Source organism: Branchiostoma lanceolatum, chromosome 11 (genome assembly GCF_035083965.1).
Source record: "Branchiostoma lanceolatum isolate klBraLanc5 chromosome 11, klBraLanc5.hap2, whole genome shotgun sequence".
NCBI classification, from domain to species: Eukaryota; Metazoa; Chordata; class Leptocardii; order Amphioxiformes; family Branchiostomatidae; genus Branchiostoma; species Branchiostoma lanceolatum.
Window position 1 is genome coordinate 12,416,964 of NC_089732.1, and position 23,969 is coordinate 12,440,932.

At 39.8% G+C, this 23,969-nt stretch overlaps 1 protein-coding gene across 2 annotated transcripts in view; it reads right to left on the reverse strand.

Annotated features, from left to right (window-relative positions):
* LOC136444892 (glutamate receptor ionotropic, NMDA 3A-like) overlaps positions 1-23,969 on the reverse strand; it is a 51,319-nt gene extending 27,350 nt beyond the window's left edge. For both annotated transcript variants that reach the window (XM_066442650.1, XM_066442649.1), the window contains exon 1: positions 22,856-23,969. In XM_066442650.1, coding sequence (XP_066298747.1) covers positions 22,856-23,275 — 420 coding nt within the window. In that variant the 5' untranslated portion in view covers positions 23,276-23,969. The remainder of the gene's footprint in view (positions 1-22,855) is intronic.

Sequence of the window (23,969 nt, forward strand, 5' to 3'; positions counted from 1 at the left end):
CTCCTCAAATGGAGGGTCAAAATGTCAATTTTAACGAAGCAAGACAGACTGATTTTCATTCACGGACGCAGAAAGGCCTCGGTATTCAGTAGCTGTAATTATTCAAACATTTGATTCCTAACGTTACTTTGATATTGGAAATCATATATATTTGACGAGCCGTCTGCTTGCACAGTCACGCTTCGGTCGCTCTTTGAAACCTCCAGATTATCAAAAATGTCGAAAGGTCAAATGAGCAACGGCGTTAGCAGGAAAGTCACGGAAGAAATCTCGCGAGAGGTTATAGGTCAGCGTCATGGGAGTCAAATCACCGGGATAGTGAGATGCACTAGGCATAAGAACGGTGTGGTCAGATACGTAACATTTACATGTATACCAATAGCCACTCTTTATTCTAAGAGGCAGTGTTAAAAAACTATAGACCATACGCGTTTTTTTTGCCACTTGTGGCAGGGTTCAAAAATTAACATAATTTACATGTAAATGAGTTTCTTGTTGCATATTGTACTGTTTCTCAGACTACCCCATTTTTTTTATTATTTCTTTATTGCAACATTTAAATACAGGACATGATGACGACATACTCAAGCTTACAGCTTATTTTCGTGTCGCCACTACCACAGTTGAAGTCAATATTCTAATGTGGACTTGAAATAGTCACTACTTGCCTTTTAAACCATTACAGGCATTTAACAGTTCATAACTGGTACTTGATGCTTCCCTCTCATATCAGCTAGTTTTGGCAGGAAGACTAGATAGTGCCAGCGCTGTCATTGTCGCCATATTGATGAGCACAAGTATGACACGAGCCAGATAGAAAATCCACCATCTTAATCAGGCTACATGAATAAAGGGGGGCCTGTGTATCCCGATAAGCCTGAGGTATTAAGATTCCCCAGATATTATGGCGGCAAGAAATTGGATGGGACGTCGGGGTCGTTTTTCTTGGAGGTAAACGTTGACCTTCCGAAGTGTCCCATAAATCATGCCCCCCTCCCCCCACGGTAATGACGAATCGGAAACCGATGGAGAAATTGGCATTGAGATGTCACGGCTCGCGTTTAGTCAATCTTTCCAGTTCTCCCACGGCTATATCAAGGTAGAACAGATAAATCAATTATACAGAGCCTGGGAAAACATGTGGGCAACGATGTAGATTCAGTTTCAAGCTGATATCAATTGCAATAGTTGAGACAAAGGGGATAATTCGTAAAGGCCTTGGACACTCCGTCGGTGTCTTGATTTTGTTTTGCTTGAGATCAATATAACTCAGTACATCTAACCTTCTGTGTCAATAGTTCTTTATCATCTCACCAGATTTATTTGTTTTCGACCATTTGTTTAATCAGGCCATATTTCTGAAGTATGACACAGTACCAAATCATGAGTTACTTAATGTGTGCTTTTGTTTAATAACGCATCCTCTCAATACCTTTGACCTCTTAATCTTAATGTATTCAAATTTTTCCCCAGACGTTTCGAATGTCTAGTAAGAATGCTAGATCAAGGAGGGATAAGCACAAGATCTATGGACGCCCACCGACCACCGAGGCCATACAAGAAGATAAGAATAATGTTCACGACTAAGGTCCCAGCCCTCTTTGCAAATGGTATAGAACTCTAGACAAATCGATATCTATCTATCTAGCAGTTGTTTCCACATACAATAACCCATTCTGAAATGTCGTCTGATTATGATGTATGGCTATAGTCTCCCTGGATGCCACCAGGGCTTTACCAAATGATGAAAGATTGCATGATGACTTGCAGATATAGAGAATTAAGCTTAAATTGATGAGTCCTAACGATTCTCGGAGCGCGCATTACTGCCTTTTCAGCATGTAATTTTATGGTCATGACGGATTGGACCTACAGCGTGAAGCTGAAGATTTGAACTAGATGTTCCAATCTACTGTGCATAACCACGGGGTCTAATGGGAAAGCATGTTGTAAGGACTGGTTTTGCTCTGCATTACGAGACGGGGAGTGATATCTCATGCTAAAACATTATCGTGTCTGAGGGGGACGTAAGGTTTTCTGTCATAATGCTACAATACAAGAAACATACTATCGATAGTGTAGAGTCACCTCCAAAAATTGTTTTTGACGTTTAGTCATTATGTTTGTATTTCAATTATTTGCACAAAATAGAAGATATATTGAGGAGTAAAGAAAAGTATTAAAGAAAAAAAAAACGATGTACAGCAGGATGAATCCTTTTACTAAACCCTCCTCCTTCAAACTTAGCAAATACTAATCATGAAGATAATACAATATTCATAAAATGTTAAGCATTCATCAACGACAAAAATATCATTGAACCGAAAAGCAAAATACTAGATATCAAAACAATTGAAATATTGTCAAAATTGAAATTATCATTTAGATGCTGAAAGGAAGGAATGCGTTTCTGACTTCAAGCACTACAATGCTTTCATAATAGTTGGTGAAACGTTCGTGGATTCGAAGGCAATTTTGTGCACAGCAAAAGATGACACCACGACCAGGCAGTATTTATATAGCGGCCTACTGTGTTCCTTCCTCTGTAGTAGCTCTTTAGAGTCACGGGGTTTTGTAAATCTAGACCTTGGACGTCACTCAGAATAATCAATCTAGATGGGAAGACAGGATGAAAAGATGCCTTTGGCCTTCAAGCCACTCGCCTATAATTCACACTTACGTAAGCATAACGTTAGGGTTATGTAAGGAACTAATGACTATCATTGTAACACTGCAACTGAAAGACTTTTGTTTAAAATTTCGTATTGACCTCAACGTCAAATACTAAGGCTTGGTATGCAGAGGTTTTTGCGAATTTGTCGTCCGTCAAATCTGGATTCTTCGTTAGGGCCAAACAAGAGCCAAACAAGAAACGACAAAATTGACTCCAAAATGACTATTTTTACATGTTTCTTACACCATTGGGATCACTGGGTATATTACAATATGGTTTGCCTTGTAATGTTATTACTAGTATTATAGTAACAACTTGTTATTCAGAGTTTTTTTACGAAATTTCCGTCTTTCAAATTTGGATTCTTTGTTGGAGCCAAGTGCCAAACAAGAAACGATAAAATTTACCCCAAAATGACGATTTTGACACGTCATTTGTTTCGTACACAATTGGGATCACTGGGTATTTGACAATATGGTTTGCCTTGTAATGTTATTACTAGTGACAGAAGGATGGTATTGATCTAACACTACCGGAAAAGTACTTATTGTCGGCAGTAATTGATCTGTAACTGTACGACCGAACGGTGTTGGACATTAGCTGATTGCTACGCCATTTATTATGCGTTACCGGGAAATAGGCCATCTGGTATTGGTAAAATAAACGGAAAACCAAATGAAAACGGACGGAGCCCCATGAAAACTTTGTTTAATCGATAATTTCCGTTTGTTGGTAAATGCTTTTACCCCGCTACGGCCGGCCACTATGTAGGTATTGGCATGATGTCATAAGCGATGATATGTTTACAGAGTACTCCGTGAATAGTTTCATCAGGTTGGTAAGTCACTGAATAAAAAGACTCTTTTTACACAACCAAGAGATTTATTCCACCGACGTTTCGTTGACCATCTGTCACCTTCTTAAAGGCAATTCTGACTGGTTCACATAGTTTCTGTATGTTTGGAACCGCATAGTGATGTCATCTCCTGTGATTGTACATATGTAAATATTTTGCGTTTGGGAATGCATCTCATTGTGTCTAAGAAGCAACACCTGTGCTGCATTACTGTGAACCAGTCAGAATTGCCTTGAAGAAGGTGACAGATGGTTACCGAAACGTCGGTGGAATAATTATTTCGGTTGTGTAAAAAGAGTCTTTTTATCCTGTACATATCACTACAGAATGAGCAATGTATATTTATGAAGGGCTCTCCAGAGTTTTGGATCATGGGTAAGTTTTGGCCCGGGAAAGAAACGGTATCGTCTTATGACAGAGTTAGATTAAGATGATTCTTCATTGTCTTAATGGAGGTGTCTGTCTTGTGAAATCGTGCGGGACTGTTTAACAAATTGTAATTTATGGTTTGTCATTCTGAGGACTCTGGGGGATGGTGCCCCAGAGGTAGGGACAAATTTGAATCTCTTCATGAGTACCTCATGGTTTATTTACTGAACGATCTGTACTTAGCCCGTTGGGACAAGGAGGAATTAGAAGAGAGTGATATAAAGAGGTATTTCGGTCTGTTATTTGATATGTTTCCAGGCTGTTGAGTGCTGCATAGATCAGCAGCTTGCCAAAGGTATGCGGTCTCAGAACTCTGTTTAATGTACTATCTAGTTACCTCACCACACAAAGTGATCAATAGATCTGTATGTCCTAGGATAGAACCCACATTACCCACAGGATTTGAACCCACGGCTCCTGGTACTGCATCAAATCTTCCACATTCACAGATAGAAATGCGTTCTCACCGTCTCGATTTACACCATTATTAAGATACATGCCAAGAAGTAAACCAGAACGTCCCCCAAAACATTACATAGATTGGTGTTCATTCGTCTCCGAGCGTTGTGCATTCTCTTCTATCTATGGCAGTGTCAGAAAGACGACCTAACGTTTTATACAGGGCCCTCGACAAGGAATTGCCTATCACTCATCTGCTCCTCTGTATTCAATCACATTCATTGCATCTCAGGATCTGCTGGGAAGACCAAAGAAAAAAATATTGTACAGTGATGATGTCGTCATTTTGAACCACGTAACGTCCCAATGTGACATTACACACAAACTAAACGGTCTCTGAAGCTGTCTTACTCACATACCGTGTCTCGAAACCTTAATTAAGGAATGCGCTTCTTCATAAAACCGTTATCTTTCCTTGGTGCCTGAATAGACGGCAATGAAGTATCGAATGCAGTTCTACCGTCTTTGTTTTGACTTTTCTTTTATGACGTCCGTCAAACGACGGCTTAAGGGAATTAACATTGTGAAGTTGGAGGTTTTGTCATTGGTAAGTTAGCGGACCGTGAAATGGAATCCCGAACAAGGGAATTCATAGTGATTTACCAGTTGGAGGCCGTTGAATGCTGAGTGCTTCTCCGGAGAGGGTTGTGATGTTATGATGTACTGATTCTTTGATGTTCTACAAATAGGAGTTACTTCTACGTAGATATTCTGACTGTCGTTTGCAATTATGCTAAAGACACTGTTGCAGCTAAATGGCTAAGGGAGGCAATGGTGCGCATCATGAATCTAGTCATGGGGGAAACTTAACGTAGTGTAACTTAAACATGGAAGGATGGTTCGAATTCGTCATTAGTTTTGATGATTGATGTTTTGTTAATAAATCTATCAAAATGTGACTTTTAAATGCAGTTGTTTTCAATAAAGTAGTTTATCAATCAATTTCAACAACTCAGATGAATCAAAAATGCAAAATAAGAATATTTCATCGAACAGAGTAGCGTCGATCAAAATGCGTCTCGGCTACTGCCAGAGGTAAACGAATTAAGAGAAATATCTGATACATACACACAAGCAAGTAATGCAATCTAATCCCTTTCCTTTTTCAGGGCTGCAAGGGCTCCAAACCCTATCTACCTGTCGAACATCCAGGAATTTATATATAAACACCCTACCAGAGCCCCTGGCCTCAGACACCCCTTACGTATGTGATATTCTCACTTAACATCGCTCTTAGTGGTTTTGGGCACAGATAACGTTGCTTTGATGGAATCCACGCACAGAAAGCATAGCTCTTAACTATCGCCAAGACACTTCAAAATCAATAAACTGTCAAGACGACGAGTACTGACGTGGATCACAGCGTCCTTGGTTATCTGAGACATTTCCGAACGCCTTTGGCAAGCAGATATACTCCTCGTATGTAGATACCAATTAGGAACAGTTGAATTAGACCTTCATCGATTGCAATTGAACCAGCCAGCTACCGGCGTTTCAATTTGGCTGGCGGGGTAATGATTTCAGCAAAGTCGAAATGACGGGAGAGATGAGTTGTGCGTGCCTCCTGGGTAATGTAATTAATTATGCTTTGATAACCGAGAACCTTTTGTTGATGAAGTCTGGTGCTGGTATGTAATTACCGTCGTGCAAGGAAAGGTACAGCTGAAGAGGGTACACAATAGATTTAATCCTGGGGTGGTATGCTGTGGATATTTCCAATTAACGCTTATAATTCACCACCCAAACATTTTTTAATGGGGAAAATACGCCTACCCAAATTATGCAAAACTTGTTATTTTTCTATCAGTTACATACAAAAATAGATATGATACTAGGCAACGTGGATAATAGGCAATAAGGATTTAATAGAAAGGTAAGCAAACGTCTAATACATATTCAGCAATTTTGTGATGTTCAGCTAATTAAAGCTTGAGGTGGTACAAGCTTGATGTAATAATAGGATATTCGCAATACCCGTACCCTACAGGCAAATCCTTCAAATTCATATTTGTCAGCATCTTTGTGAAGCCAAGTTAATCTTTGTACATTCAAAATAGTGAGCAGATAGGACACATAGTACATTCAAAACAGACAAATACACAATGATAAGATAAAACCAAAAGAAAACGATTACAGAATGTGATATACATTTAAGAGAGATATTTCCTTGGTGTTCTAGCACATATATTCAGTCGGTAAATAAACGTCGTATCGACCAATTTAAATGTAGGGTGATTTCTATATGCCTTGCTATGTCTTATCATAATGTTTGCAGCTGTGCGGTGTTATCGGAGACTTGTTTCTGTTCGAGAGAGTCGGACGTGCCTTGCACACGGCAGCAGTAGCTGCCATTTTGGGGGCCCCGGTCAAGAAACGTCTCAAACAACTCTATGCAAAAACGAAACAACGTCATACAGCCCGGACGCAGAATACTCTTAACGTTACCAACAAATTGTTCTATAGAACACTATTAAATAGATTGTTTCTACTGTTATTCATATATTAGATTAGTTATTTCAAATTGTTCGATATTAGAAATAGCTCGATTGTCATGTATCTTGTAGTTGCTATACATTGCACCTGTTGCAATTGTCGCGCAATAAAGTTATTCTTCTTCATGTATTTCAGATACTCAAAATTGCTATTGTCTTGAAGAGGGTCTCCTCATTATGTTTGTCAGTATTAGTGATACATTTCCAACTCCATCCGTCATTATGCTAGAATTAGGCATGCACATATACAACGTTAACATTGGAATACTTTTGAATGGAAATCTCATGTTTTTGGTATCATAAAGCAATTCTTCAGCTTTAAAGCATATTATTTGAATTCAGAAAGTAAGTTGATTATTGTTTAATGTTGCGGTGGCTAAACATTTGTTGATTCTTGTAAACATGATTTCATCTCTTTCTCTAGTCCCTTTTATACTGTTCCTCATTCAATTGGTATAGCTTCATTCACTCATCTACTACTTACCCAGAACTAAAACCATTTGTGTGTATGAAATTAATAGATAACATATTTGAAGAAATAAGCGTTAAATGGATTTCATAACCATTGATATTTGCCGGATATAAGATGATCTAATACAGAATTTAATGGAAGACGAGTCAACACAAAAGAATGAAGGCCTCCTATGTTCTTCTGATGGAAAAAATCGATCGCTCCTCAGCAAGCTCTTCTACCCGAGAGCTAGAGAAAGCCTTGTACGTTAATATTTCAGCATGTTCCGTTATTCTCCAGTGTGCAGTTCTCCAAAGGACTCTCATTAAACAAGGATGTAGACAGAAGGGTTTGACAGCGCCTCTGTTTCCCGGTGTTGTATGATGTCCCCGCAGATGCGTTCTTATTACTGAAGTATGTACTAGATAACCGCGGGAGGTATCATTATAGTCCGAGTCATTAGCCTTTCACGGCGCTATCGACCCCTTGATCGACGGGATAGGAGCTGTTATTCCAGGCGCTCGTCAATAATGGAGTCCAGGAGTCATTATAGGAAAAAAGGGACGTGCAGTTTAAGTGGAGATTTTGTGGTTTACATCATGGGCTAGCAAACTGGTCTAACGAGGGAATTGCAATTCTGACGCTAGGAAGTGCATGTAGGTAAGAGGGAGATATTGGACAGGCAAAGATTGGCGCACAATGAACATCAAGGCATACCAACCTTCTCTCAACCGAGACGGCGGGCGATATCGACTCCCAACAACCTTTGACCCAATGCTGACGTCATATGTAAATAAAACTTACGTATCCGGAGTGATGAAAGTTGATAAAGACAAGGAGAACAGTTTACTTTTTAATATCAATCAAAAGCGGCTTTTGTAAGAATAAAGAGAAGAAGATGCCTTATACGACTTGACGTCAATTTGCCACAATAAGATACATCGTTGTTTTCTTTAACCTACTAGTTGAAGGTTACGGTTCACGTTGAGACTATTAGCCTGCGCAAATATGCTCTAGCCAATTCTTTTTTTTTTGCACAGGAATTGAGAAAAAGAAAGTGTCTGGACATGTTTTACTCCCCAATCTCTCTTCGCCTATACACTACGTTACATCTTTATCACAGCAATTAGATCCCACGAACAAAGCCATCATTTGAACATTTTACCTGAAGCAGGCTTTTACAAACGAGAGACCAAACCGCCACACAGACGTCATAAAAAGGCCTATCCGTCGGGGAATCGTTACGGAGTAAGGTAACGATGTCCTCTAATGCTGTCTGCATACAGAGTGGACTCGTAAAGGTGGTGCTTCGCATAAAACATGTCCCCTTCAGTTGCTCTTAGCTGCCTTCTAATCTTAAACTGCTCAAACATGTCTATTTACCACTAGTGACTTAAATGTCCCACAATTCGTACTAGTAAGATGTTATTCAACTTCGATTGCAAGTAAAAATCCTCATTTCATATTAAGCAACAACCCCAATCTACATATTATATTCGAACATAGATTTATATTCTTTTATATCCTTAAAAGCATATCAGAGCATGATTTAGGCATTGCGTTTATACCTACAAAATGCATTTTACGTAAAGTCAACTTGATATTTCTGACGGAATATTTAGCATGTCTGCGCCATATCAACACGACAAACGTCATAAATCATTTCAGGCTGTGTAAAATCCCATGTAGGACGAAGATTAAGTCTGCATCCACAAAGAACCTTCTGAATCAATTCTTATACACAAAAAGGTGGTACTATACTTCGTGAAACGTTCTGAAAAATGTTTGTTTTTCGTTGTTGTTTGAATAAAGAGAACTGAGATAACACTACAAGAGTTATAAATCATTTCAGGCTGTGTAAAATCACATGTGGGATGAAGATTAATTTTGCATCCACAAGAAACCTTCTGAATCAATTCTTACACACAAAAATTTGGTACACCTTTCTGCAACGTTCTGGAAAATGTATTCTTTGTTTAAATCACGAGAACTGAGATGACATCACACCCTGATGCCGGTTCCTCACATCTATGTTCCCGGGGCTTAAGGAGGTGCTCGGGCTGTAGATTTCCTCCTGCGAGGAGCCCATGAATTCCCCGGCAGATCGTTAAGCCCGCAGCCATTTTGAAAGCTAAGCTGTAGGTCTGCAGAGCGGCGTGTTCGGCCGGGATGGTTCCACTTAATAGTATAAAAGAGGACCACAAGGCCTGACGACGACGGAATGGAAAACGTGCCGAAAATGACAATTCGATAAGATCATACAGGTTGATCCGATGAACCAAAGGAAACTGCAGAAAAGAAAGACGTCTAGCAGGAGATATCCTATGATTGTTTCCTGTACAAGGAGATATTTCAGAAGCTTAAGGCTCTCAAGACTATCTCAGTTTTCTTACAGTTTTAATGCGTCTACAAGGGATCACAAAGTACTGAGACATCCACACTTTCACATCAAATTTGAATCTGAATTTTGAACTCCAAAAAGATGGCCATGAGTAATGAAATGTTAAATCGGTTTACCACAGATATTCATACATTAAAACGTTTTGTATCTGAGTTATATAAACCGCATTCTGTATTATACCACAGTAGACACAGTATAGGTAAAACATGTTGTTATCTAGATCTAAATGATATCGCAACTGAACGAACCTTGTCTAAAACAGATGCTACCTCAGAACAAGATGTGGCGTAGACAGGGAATATGAATTAGTTTTCTTTATGAAATGATATCCCTCAAATATTCCCATCTATATCTCCACTTATCTACAATAAGTTGTTCCGGCCCATTGGGGACGATCTACCTCTACTGTATTATATAGAACAGGTTAATTTGTTTGTGTATCAAGTCGTTCATCATTTTAAATGTATGTAACGCATGAATGCGCATGTAGCGCAAGCAGAGATGAACAGGTGAAGAAACAAATATATAGCAGTGTATAAATCAATTTAAGATCTTAAACTACAAAAAAATCCTATTAATACATCCTTTTTGGGGGGGATCAACTGGTTGTAATTCACCGGTTAAAACCTCATATATTCTATATCAGATTATGTCATCAACACATTTCAATTCAAATTAAATTTCACAACAATTCCTTAAGTCGGCATGTTTTTTGTTGGTAAGCTAGATGTAAAAAACATTCATCAACAACACTGCCGCAGGTTTATGGACATATTATATTATAGGCTTTAGGCATTGCTGATACCGTGATATTCGTAATACAGGCACGTATATATCACTACATATATGAAATGAAATCAATATCTAGCAGTCAAGGTGCAGTGCAATAGTACAAATGTTTTGTCAATTTTCTGTGACTATTGCATGTATATCTATGATATAAGTATACACCTTTAACCTCTTAAGAAATTGATACAGCTTGTGCTGTTGGGTTATTTTTGATAATAAAATCATTCTGATATTGTTATTTCTCCCTTTGTACTATATATGGCATTATTTGTATATACATGTACATACTATATCTGTTTTATAATGCGCAATGTGGAATTTTTCTGAGGTTTTTACACTCAAAGTACTTTGTCAAAAGGTCACGTTTGAATTGATTTTTTCTCTTCGAGAATGGTGCCAAAAGATGGTATGCATAATAAGCTTAGTTTTTCATCGAATGAGTTGACATTTGGCGTAACAGCAAAGGTACATATCTTTTTGAGATAAATATCTCTATTTGCTGTGCAGTGCATGAGCTGATTTCAAAATGACCACACCAATGGAAGTCTGTCAGAAAGTCTATTGAATCAAAGAGCCAGTACAAGGGAGGTTCAATTAACGTGCACTGAAAATCTATATTTTAGTAAATGACCTATAGCTACTGTTGGAAAGTAAAACTGCACATGTATCAAAATGCATATATTTATAAGCTCCATTCTAGCAGCTGCAAAAGAGGAACTGTTGAAAGTTGAGAAATAAAGATTGGCTTGTAACCCATAGAGTAATTTATTACTATACATGTGTGATTTCACCTTCCTACAGTAATTGTAATTGGATTAGATCTGGAGGAAATGATCTTCTGACGGATTTCCAACATTAACAAGGGTGTGGTCATCAACTCTTGATATCAACTCAGTCGATCATAAAAATATGAACAGCAGATTGAGATATTTCAGTCTCAAGAAAATATGTGCCATTAGCTTTATACTCATTCGAAGACAACTAAGTCCTGTTATAAAACCACTTTCTTTAATTCTTTAATCACCCTCGTATAGTCTAAGATTTAAAAAGCTACATATACATTGTGGTTCATGGAAATCCTTGGAACTATAATCTCCCATGTCCCAAAACAAAGGCACTAAGCACACCAAGTTTTTTTTTAGAAAAAAAAGTGTTTTACATTTTGACATGGTTTTATTTCAAAGTGTCATCACTATTGATAAGTCTTTATGCGTGGTGATTAAGTTAATGGTGTGACCAATGAAAGACCGTTTTACGGAGTATGCTGCTAATTTCCTCACGCAATACGGTGTTACGCTCCTGGTGATAATGGTCTGTAAAATGGAGGACCACCCCATCAAGAGTTACCTTATCAAACTGCTCGTGAAATTGTAATTCGGGTAAGAGCTCGTTAAACTACTGGTGGGCAGGTTGCGAAGGCGAGGGCATACTTGAAGGACAAGCTCACAATTTGTTTCCCCATCAACACATATTGTCACACCTCATGCATTCAATCAGTATGAAAACTCAGATCAGTAACTTTCAAATCACGGGAAACAATTCCAACTATTTCAGCTATATCTTAAATGCCGGAGTGATAGGCATTGGCTCTGTGCATCAAGCCGTGACGAAAGGACGCGTAGCAGGGAGAGACAAGCATAGATAGTGCAGGTAATATGCATTGCTAATGTTAACCGTTATCAAAGTAACCGTACTGTGCGCGTTCACTGCCCGTGAAGATGAAACCACATTGTGAATACATTATAACACGTGAATAACATTACCTAAGACAGAGAGAAAGCGAATTGATTTTTCGAAAGCATTTGTATGATGTAGCAACGTTTTCAGGGCAGCAAGTCATTTGGCATGTCATGTGGTATTTGTAACGCGTATCACACCTAAAAAGAAGCATTTCAGTCGGAAACTCTAGGGGTTAGGGTAAATTACAAAACAGACTAGGTCCGTAGATACGTGTAACGTTAACATGTGATAACATTAGCTAAGGCAGAAAGAGAATTGATTTTTCGAAAGCATTTGAATGATGTAGCAACGTTGTCAAATGAGAATGTCATTTGACTTGTCATGTGGCATTTGTAACACATATTACATCCAACGAGGATTTCTCTTCAGTCGTAAATGTATTGGGGATGAGGATAAATTAGAAACTGGACTAAATCTTTTAGCTGCTAAATCTGAATAATGGAATAAGATAGCCCGTGCGTGAAATAAGGTAATTCTAGATTATATAGAAGAATCACTCGTATCTCAGAAAAATCTGATGGGATGGAAATGGAAAAAGAAAGGCATGCGAGCATAACAGCATGTAAATTTGCCTTTAAAAAATGCAGAGTCGGAGTCTCTTGCCTATGAAAATATAGAGGGCGTGTCAACCGCCGTTCATCATTGTTAAATGATTTGCCAAGCGCAGTTTCCCAGCTACTAAGTCGTTCGTGTGAATCCGCTTTATCTTTTCATGCCCAATGGTAAGGAAGTCAACATTTAGATCAACATGTAATGTTAAAATCGTAAAAAAAACAACGCTAACCAACAGGTGACCAACAGAACCTATACGCTTGCTGTCAATGGACGGTTAGATGTCCCGATTTTTGGACAAGATTTGCGTGCAAGTAATTAGAACGTTACGCACGATGAATATGACTCCAATCTGTCATTGTGTCTTTTTGACATTGATGTATCCTACAAACAGCCCCTATACGTTATTGCTACACCGGCACGAACGGACCGCAAAGTTGAACGCCCTAAATATCTACCACCTGAGCGCACGTCTGGCAACTTGTTCAACTCATCGCATCTCATACGCTTTCATTAGCTACACAAAATGAATTAGCGGAAGAGGCTTAATTTCGGGGTACAGTCTATGACACACTGTGCCTGATTAGAGAGGGAGAGGCATGTGATGTTAGAACAGTTGAATTATGCTCCGACTGCTCCTTTTTAATTATCTTTCATGTTCACGAGAAGCTGTGTAATCTCATCCCATCAATGTACAGACAGGTTTGAAGACACCACTGTCACACAAACTCAGAACTAGTATGAAGGCAGAAGACACCACTGTCACACAAACTCAGAACTAGTATGAAGGCAGAAGACACCCCTGTCACACAAACTCAGAACTAGTATGAAGGCAGAAGACACCACTGTCACACAAACTCAGAACTAGTATGAAGACAGAAGACACCACTGTCACACAAACTCAGAACTAGTATGAAGGCAGAAGACACCACTGTCACACAAACTCAGAACTAGTATGAAGGCAGAAGAGACAACTGTCACACAAACTCAGAACTAGTATGAAGACAGAAGACACCACTGTCACACAAACTCAGAACTAGTATGAAGGCAGAAGACACCACTGTCACACAAACTCAGAACTAGTATGAAGGCAGAAGACACCACTGTCACACAAACTCAGAACTAGTATAAACTAAGGCAGAAGACACCACTGTCACACAAACTCAGAACTAGTATGAGGCAGAAGACACCACTGTCACACAAACTCAGAACTAGTATGAAGACAGAAGACACCACTGTCACACAAACTCAGAACTAGTATGAAGGCAGAAGAGACAACTGTCACACAAACTCAGAACTAGTATGAAGACAGAAGACACCACTGTCACACAAACTCAGAACTAGTATGAAGGCAGAAGACACCACTGTCACACAAACTCAGAACTAGTATGAAGGCAGAAGACACCACTGTCACACAAACTCAGAACTAGTATAAACTAAGGCAGAAGACACCACTGTCACACAAACTCAGAACTAGTATGAGGCAGAAGACACCACTGTCACACAAACTCAGAACTAGTATGAAGACAGAAGACACCACTGTCACACAAACTCAGAACTAGTATGAAGGCAGAAGACACCACTGTCACACAAACTCAGAACTAGTATGAAGGCAGAAGACACCACTGTCACACAAACTCAGAACTAGTATAAACTAAGGCAGAAGACACCACTGTCACACAAACTCAGAACTAGTATAAACTAAGGCAGAAGACACCACTGTCACACATACTCAGAACTAGTATGAAGACAGAAGAAACCACTGTCACACAAACTCAGAAGTAGTTTGAAGACAGAAGACACCACTATCACACACACAAATTCAGAATTAGTTTGAAGGCAGAAGACACCACTGTCACACAAACTCAGAACTATTATTAAGGCAGAAGATACAACTGTCACACAAACTCAGAACTAGTATGAAGGCAGAAGAGATAACTGTCACACAAACTCAGAACTAGTATGAAGACAGAAGAGACCACTGTCACACATACTCAGAACTAGTATGAAGGCAGAAGACACCACTGTCACACAAACTCAGAACTAGTATGAAGGCAGAAGACACCATTGTCACACAAACTCAGAACTAGTATGAAGGCAGAAGACACCACTGTCACACAAACTCAGAACTAGTATGAAGGCAGAAGACACCACTGTTACACAAACTCAGAACTAGTATGAAGGCAGAAGAGACAACTGTCACACAAACTCAGAACTAGTTTGAAGGCAGAAGACACCACTGTCACACAAACTCAGAACTAATATGAAGGCAGAAGAGACCACTATCACACACACAAATTCAGAATTAGTTTGAAGACAGAAGAGACCATTGTCACACAAACTCAGAACTAGTTTGAAGACAGAAGAGACCACTGTCACACAAACTCAGAACTAGTATGAAGGCAGAAGAGACCACTGTCACACAAACTCAGAACTAGTATGAAGGCAGAAGAGACCACTATCACACACACAAATTCAGAATTAGTTTGAAGACAGAAGAGACCACTGTCACACAAACTCAGAACTAGTTTGAAGACAGAAGAGACCACTATCACACACACAAATTCAGAATTAGTTTGAAGGCAGAAGACACCACTGTCACACAAACTCAGAACTAGTATGAAGACAGAAGAGACCACTGTTACACATACTCAAAACTAGTATGAAGGCAGAAGACACCACTGTCACACAAACTCAGAACTAGTATGAAGGCAGAAGACACCATTGTCACACAAACTCAGAACTAGTATGAAGGCAGAAGACACCACTGTCACACAAACTCAGAACTAGTATGAAGGCAGAAGAGACAACTGTCACACAAACTCAGAACTAGTTTGAAGACAGAAGAGACAACTGTCACACAAACTCAGAACTAATATGAAGGCAGAAGACACCACTGTCACACAAACTCAGAACTAGTATGAAGGCAGAAAACACCACTGTCACACAAACTCAGAACTAGTTTGAAGGCAGAAGAGACCACTGTCACACAAACTCAGAACTAGTTTGAAGACAGAAGAGACCACTATCACACACACAAATTCAGAATTAGTTTGAAGACAGAAGTGACCATTGTCACACAAACTCAGAACTAGTTTGAAGACAGAAGAGACCACTGTCACACAAACTCAGAACTAGTATGAAGGCAGAAGACACCATTGTCACACAAACTCAGAACTAGTATGAAGGCAGAAGACACCACTGTTACACAATATCAGAACTAGTTTGAAGGCAGAAAAGACCACTGTCACACATACTCAGAACTAATATGAAGGCAGAAGAGACCACTGTCACACACACAAATTCAGAATTAGTTTGAAGACAGAAGAGACCATTGTCACACAAACTCATAACTAGTTTGAAGACAGAAGAGACCACTGTCACACATACTCAGAACTAGTTTCAAGGCAGAAGACACCACTGTCACACAAACTCAGATCTAGTTTGAAGAGAAAAGATATCACTGTCACACACAATCAGAACTAGTTTGAAGACAGAAGAGACCACTGTCACATAAACTCAGAACTAGAACACCTCAAGTGGGGCCTTCGGAGGCCAATTACTGTCCCAGACGGATTCTCGCTCTTTTGTTGGATGTTCTGCCACAGTTTTCGAGCTGACCTCCTTTCCGATTACGGAGCTAATCACCGTATCGTCCCTCAACAATACAGCAGCGATTGTGGGTTAATCCAGAAGCAAGTTGACCAGCTGGGCGATGATGGGGCAATGTGAGAGCCATTAGTCAGTTATGGACGTGGTCAAATTTATTTTCATCAATTGTGGGGGTGGAATTTAGATGGCGACATTTGCACATTATTGCTTCGCGACCTATGGGTGGCGGGATTGTGCAACTTAAGGTGCAAAGCTTATTGATAAGTAGGTCATTGTTTTTTCTATTGTTGTTGTTTATTTAGCATGAATCAAAGAATACAATAAGTGAAAACAATGATAAAATCATGATACAAATGTGCAAGGGTGGCCGAAAGCTTGCAAGCTTATTTGTTGGTCGCCAAGGTAACTAAGATTACGGTATTAATGAAATTATTTTGAGTGATGAATAGCACATAATAAAAATATCAATTCAAATAATGAAACTAAACATAAGCATAAAACACAAAAATTCCTAACAACAAGGTCATAATATAAAGATGTCACGATTCATATTATGAAACTTGTCAAGGGCAGTCATTGGATGATTGTAGTTGTTTGTTGTTTTGATATTGCCAGGGAAATATGTCAGTTGATTAAAATATTTGAACAAATCAGGGAAACAGCAAAGAGTCGGCAATATTTGATAAAAATATTATCTGCGTGTCAATATATGTATGTTTTTTGAATGTGCATGTCGATTCCTTGAGTAGTCTGACCTCTCCTAAAAAATCGTTGGGGGAGGCATATTGTAATTGGATTGTCATGTAGCAAAGTTTGACTTCTCATCAAACAGGCACCGGAAAGAAGCGGATTGACAGGAGTGAAATGGAAGTAAAGACAGATAACCGCACTGGACGGGCTAAACGCTCCGTAGACTTCAATCGGGCTGCCCGGGGTGTTTGATGGACGAGACATCCTCGAGAAGCTTCAGCGCAATCACCAGGCTGGCAGAATAGCTCACTTCATCTCACTTCACCGAGCGTACGACAACGTGTAGTGGCGGCATGAGCCCCCTTCAATATCCTATAACGTTCGTCTATGCTTTCATGATAATGTATCTGTCATAGTGGCAACAGTTAGATCTCCGGTATGCCCAACGCAGCGTTGTTTAATGCAAGTAACTTGCGCTTGTTGGTAGATTTAGGCATATTATAGTAAAAAGTAGTCCCATAGCCCTTTTGAGGCCGTAGGGGCAGTGGGTTGTTATCCACTATATCTAGTGCACGGTATTGGAAGGCGGAGCCCAAATCTCTCCTTCCACCGCCTTTTACTTCCCCAACCTAAGTCAGGTTCCCATTTTAACACCTGGGTGGAACGTCGTGTAAAAGTGCATTTCCCAAGGGCACAGTATCGATGACATGACAGGATTCGAACCTAGGACATCATGTTGGGGCAGGGAGTCCTGTAATAGTGTGTCTGCATTTGTATAAAGCACATGCAGAGGCTTGGGCTAGTAATACATTGTCATTTAACGATAGATTTCATAGAACATCCAAGCACTAATTTCACCTGATGTGTTTGTTTTCCTTGTTTTCTGTTTTTCCTTTAATATTTTATTATTGGTATTTGATGATTAATATTTTGTCTAATTTCTGATCTACTTCTTCAAAATGTGTTAATTATGTTTAGTATTGATCATATTGATGTATCTTATTATGTTTAATACCTTAAAATCCATTTTGTATTTCCTCGTATCTATTCAATTATCAAGATTTATGGTATAAGTTCAACTTATTTTCTATCTTTAACATTCCTTAGTTTTGAGTTATGTCACGTTGGTCCCGTTACTATGGATCTGTCAGCGTTGTTATGCAAAAGTTTCCCGCCTACAAGCGGGGGTGCCATGAGCCGGGCGGTGCAAAATAACAACAACACAAATCTTGCTCAAAATAACGCATGATTTGATTATCGCACTAAGAAAAAAATATATGCACACGCAAACTACATTAGTTCGCTTTGAAAATCTGTATAATATACGAGTTGACCGCGAACAATTTATGATATAATTCCTATTGGCAAATTTCGAGGGGAGGCCAAAGAAAAGCCACCAAGGCATCTGACCCCCCTGCATGTTTTTTTTGCCCTGTATATCTTTGCTTTAAACACTTGTACATATGCGAATGAATAAACAACAATTTCCCAACGGGGAGGATTCTCTGACTAACAATGAAAGACAGCGCACTTGATTTGCCATGTTTTCCTAATGCCTTATGACGCACACGGAGTGAAGTCACATTCACGCGAGCAGAAATGTGCGCATCGCGTTGATTGCTCTTCAACCACTTAATCAACTACGGCACTCATCCATAAACAGCCAAGTGTAGATGAGCACTCATTAACAACCGCTGCAGATGGAGCGTTCTCACACTAGCATAGTACTGTGCACGGTCAGGCGACGGAACATGTGAGCTGGAAATTCTAAGCATAATTGCTCGCGATTGCTGCTGAGTAAATAGAATACTTTTCGTTGGGTTGCTAACAAGTTTGCACGTTATTTTCAGCTTCGTTTGCTTTGCCATATTCTTGTGGGCACATCTGTTGTACATCCCACTGTGGAACGTTTTGCTGCTCTCTACATTCAACTGGTAACTCAATAGAATTTAGTAATTATCGGCCTATGACTATGCATGGTCTTTTTAAATACCGTATTGACCAGTATTACAGTGGCAGCGAGTTGATTTTGTGTTTTAGATAGCCAATGAACGCTGAACAATTGTAATGTTGTTTTTAATTCTTTACGCGATGTTTAAAGTAGTATTCTGTTTTTTAAAGTCAAAGTTTAAATAAAGCACTGTCCGTATGCTCGAGTGTATATGAGTCAGTATCAAATTATGTAATACCCTATTCGCCGTGTTTTATGATATTAGATAAAGCCTTATTCACTGCTTGAGCAAATGTTGCCCTGTCCGGATATCATTGACTTGATTGAATGATAAGAGGTAGATAAGCATGGAGCAGTGTTTTCATTGTGATAAGAAGAAAAACACAATAACAGACAAGAATCTGCATTTGTAGTATTTTAAATCAACATTGTCTCACGTGTGTTTCTCATTTGTACTCAATCATTTTTTATTTATTTATTCAGATTGAATTTACAATCTGAAGGGAGCCGGCAACACTTGTTACGGCCTCTGCTGGGCCCCTAGAAACAAATAACTAAGATAAGTCTAAATTGACAACTACAACAATGATAAAAACAATTACAAAATGTACAAATCATAACAAAAACTAAAAGTTACATATAAAAAAAATATACCCAATAGACAAGTGCAAATAATTGTAATCATGCGACGGCGCACTCGCGAGAGAGCATGAGGGCAAGGGAAGGGTACAGACAACTTATTTCGTCTGCAGTCTCAATCGATGGCCGCGTCGCCGGATTCGCCTTCCTCCGTCAAATCAGTCCGCAGTGCCCTCCACGGAGAGGGAATACACAGAACCAATTTTGCCAGGAACGAGCCGGTACGCTGCATTGTGGAGACCCCGTTATTACAAGCATGACAGCGTCTAATGCTCTCCGCCAGTCTGCCGCTTTCATCCGGCAGAAAATCAACCGCTGGCACGGAATACTAACCGGCTCATATGTCGACGGGAAGCACTGCGAGTCGGCACTAATGTTTTCTACAAGCCGGGTCCCATTAGTAGTTTTTAGATCATGTAACATGGATGATGTGTAGAAGACTGGAGGGATTAAATGGTGCAAAGGTAAAACAGCATGATGTCGGTTTGTGTAAGGTTCTACAGTGAACAGTGGAGAAGAAAGAAAGGAACACAAGAACGTATGTCGATGAAAATATGAAAAAAAAGATAACGGTTTGTTAGAATTCAACAGTGAACAGTGAAGAACAAAGAAAGGAACGCAAGAATGTATGTCAATGAAAATATGAAAAAAAGATAACGGTTTGTTAAGATTCAACAGTGAACAGTGGAGAATAAAGAAAAGAACGCAAGAACGTATGTCAACTAAAATCTGAAAAAATAAGGAAAACTAACAGATGCGTCTACGAGATTACAATATGTCGATAACTGTTCTCTATCACCTTTTGACAATATGCTTCCTATCAAGCTTAAGAAACACAAATATGCGGGATAACATGTGAATAGATGGGAAAGAAGCCCATTTGCTTTAAATTTTAATTTTTATTGGGAAAATGACCTTAGTCAGGAAGCAAAGCATAATCTATTTGAGGGGTCTTTTCTGTACTGATGATTTAAAAACTGGAAACATACTGTAAATGCAGAAATGTTCGCGGTGTTTGTTTTGTTCGCGGTCTTCGCGGCGACCGTTTGACCGCGAACCTAAAGCCACCGCAAACATTTTTGTCCAATACTGTAGCAGTATGTTACTATAGCACTGCCGCAAGCTTAAGACTACTGACTGCAAACACTTAGCGCGAAATTAAAACCACGCGAACTTAAATGCATTTACAGCAGCTCTCTGACATATCCCACCAGCCGTGCAAAGCCCGCCCTCCATTTTCAACTACATTGTATCCCACCTTGTAGCTCTTTTACCTGCTTGGAGCTATTTGATGTCCGAACGTGGGTCATTAACACAATCTTTACAAAGGTTATATAGAGAGTAAAAAGGTAAAGGTAGCAGAGACAGGTATCATACACTTGCTAACAATATCAATTTTGTATTGGGAAATATACTTAGAGAAAAATATGTATAACAAACTCCCATCAGAAATGTTTTCGACTAATACCTTTTCAAAAGATGATGGTTGCAGCATGTCCATTTTTTTCACAAGCTCACTCGAGTATTTTGTGATTGAGAAACCATATTTGTTTCTTATCACTGATAAAGCATATCTGATAATCAAATTTGGTCAAAAGGGCTACTAAACACAATGAAAGCGTGTTAAAAGTCTTTTTCATTCAGTTGATGGCTGGGTATAGCACTAAACGTTTATAAAAAGGAGGAAGTGACATAGATACTGTAAATGCATTTAAGTCTGTGTGGTTTTTATTCCGCGTTAGGGAGAAAATGGAGTGTTCGCGGTGGTTTTGATTTCGCGTTTGAAACAATAGTAGCGCTTCAGTCATAGGTGGGAAAAAGTTTCGCGGTGGTTTTAAGTTCGCGCTGAAAGTTCACCGCGAAAACCGCGAACATAAAACCACCGCGAACATGTCTGCATTTACAGTATATGATCGTGAAATGATACCTAAAGGACACGGAAAATGTATGATGTTATGCTGGCTAGAAAATATGCTACAGTTAGTTTTGTGTTCTATCAGAAAATACGTGATATTTCGGAACTGTCATCACTAATATCAATAATGTGCAAATCTTTCATTAAAAATCTGTGTCCTTGTTTGCAGTCTCGTTCAAGTTAACAACGTGGCCCCTGAATATGCTAGCACCCTAACGTTACATATTTACGTCGCAGTGTGTTTTGAAGTAGATATATTACCTGCTGTGATCCTAAAACCTGTATAGAGCCCTTACAGCTATAAACGGCACGTGCTCAAACATATCAAAAAGACCTGGTCTTCCTAATACTCGCTTTACCAGTTCCAACAAAACGGCGTTTGATTCGTCTCAAAGCACTAATCCTTAAGTATCGATCCTTTTTTTTATTACGATGTTTTTCCGTTTAGGTGACTATATCAAAACCTTCAAAGCTAGCTGAATATCGGTACTTTTGTTAAAGCTTTAGGCTAAACATGGTGAAGTATTCTTGATATACACTCATCACTGACAACCTTAAAACTGTGCTTTGATGAAGGTTAGACATCCAGATAATAAGATACGCCAAAAACAGTTACTCAAGCAACTGGATAAATCTTTGAAAAATTTTGAAAATTTATCCAATTTTTGAAAATCTATCTAGTTGCTTCAGTAACTATTTTGGGCGTATCTTAAAACGGTGATATTAGAAACAGTCAGAAGTATATATTCCAGGCATATTTTACTGATAATTTATCCTGACGATACGATGCACTTTTAACCCGATTTTAATCAAAATCCCAAGAGGTGCATTTTCTAATGAAAGCAATATGTAGATGGAGAAACCTTGTCGGATTAAGGAACACTACATCTCGTGGCACCTTCTATTAACAGGCGGAATAAAAACATAATGACATTACTGATTTCCTATACCAACTACTTAAGACCGATGCCTTTTAACATACATCTTAAGAAGTTTTTCACTTTTTACGTTGTTTTGATTCTCTATTACACCGCAGGTAATAGTCTTGACTGTAGCCCTAAATGACATTATTGGTGGTCTTAATTGCGGTCTCGCCTGTCCATGGACTATCCCTGTGGGTAAATGACTGTAGGGAAATATCATACAACAAAATAGGTACGATGTAGGCTAGCTAACGTTTCGTAAATGGAGGGAAATGTTCTTACCTTTTGGGGCGAAGAAAGGTATTTCAGGCTGATTCCAACCACAGGGATGCCCAGATGTGCACCGTAGAGGGACAAGATCTGGAAGGTCCGGGCTTCCCCCACCACCAGTAAAGCAGCTATGTTAGTCCCGGCAAGTGACTCGCATGTTTCGTTCAACATGTCCTGAGGGTTATTTCCCGGCGTTACCGTCAAGGGGTTGACGCTGATGTTGGGGTAGTCGTTCTTGTAGTCCGCGATGGCGCGTCCCATGGTACGGTTGAACTCCGAGACGTTTTCTTGGGGAAACACGGCTCCAAGAGTCAGCGTGCTGTCATCGTTGGAATCCTCCGCGACGGTTTGGATGTTGTTCGCCATCATCACCAAGGTTGCCAGCCACACGAAAACCCACGACCAACACAGGTGTCTCAGCAAGGCAGACATGGCTTGTAACGATAATACCCGGGGATTCTCCCACGTCCAACGAAAAATAGTCTCCGTTTTTTATTCTCCGTGCATCCTCCGTGATCGCCGTCTGCCGGATCGATGTTTCTTTAATTTTCTTACAGAGAAGCGTTCCGCATGGTAAACGGCTTCTTGGGAGAGGCGAAGGAGGGGAGATTGTTTTCGGCTCTTATTACGTCACGCCGTCTCTCTGTGCACGGCTTCCCTCTCCGCAACATTCCATTTCTCATGGCTGAATAAAATCCACGCGCTGCTATTCCCCACGCACAGGCGTGCCCGGCAGGTATTATTCCCAACACAGCCACATCACCAACACCAGTTGAAACGTCATAGCCGGCGGAAGTACAGCTTGTCAAGAACCACACGGGCTCCGCACGTACCTTCTCCGCGCAGGTGCTGAGCAAGAAAACCGGGTCACGCTCCACCTAGAGCCGCTTCTCAACATTCGCACCGCCGCTACCGCCGCTAGCCCACCTGTCCTCCGTCCAGGTGACGGCATCCCCATCCACACGGCTCGCCAATCTTTCCCTCATGACGTCATAACAGGTCTTCTCCCTCTCCTTCTGGTCAGCTGACTGACCACAAACGATTTCTGTGCACGAAGGCGCTCTGTTCACGTGATCGGCACCGAAGGAGGCACCTGCACCGCTCTACCCCGAGTCAAAAGGCCCAA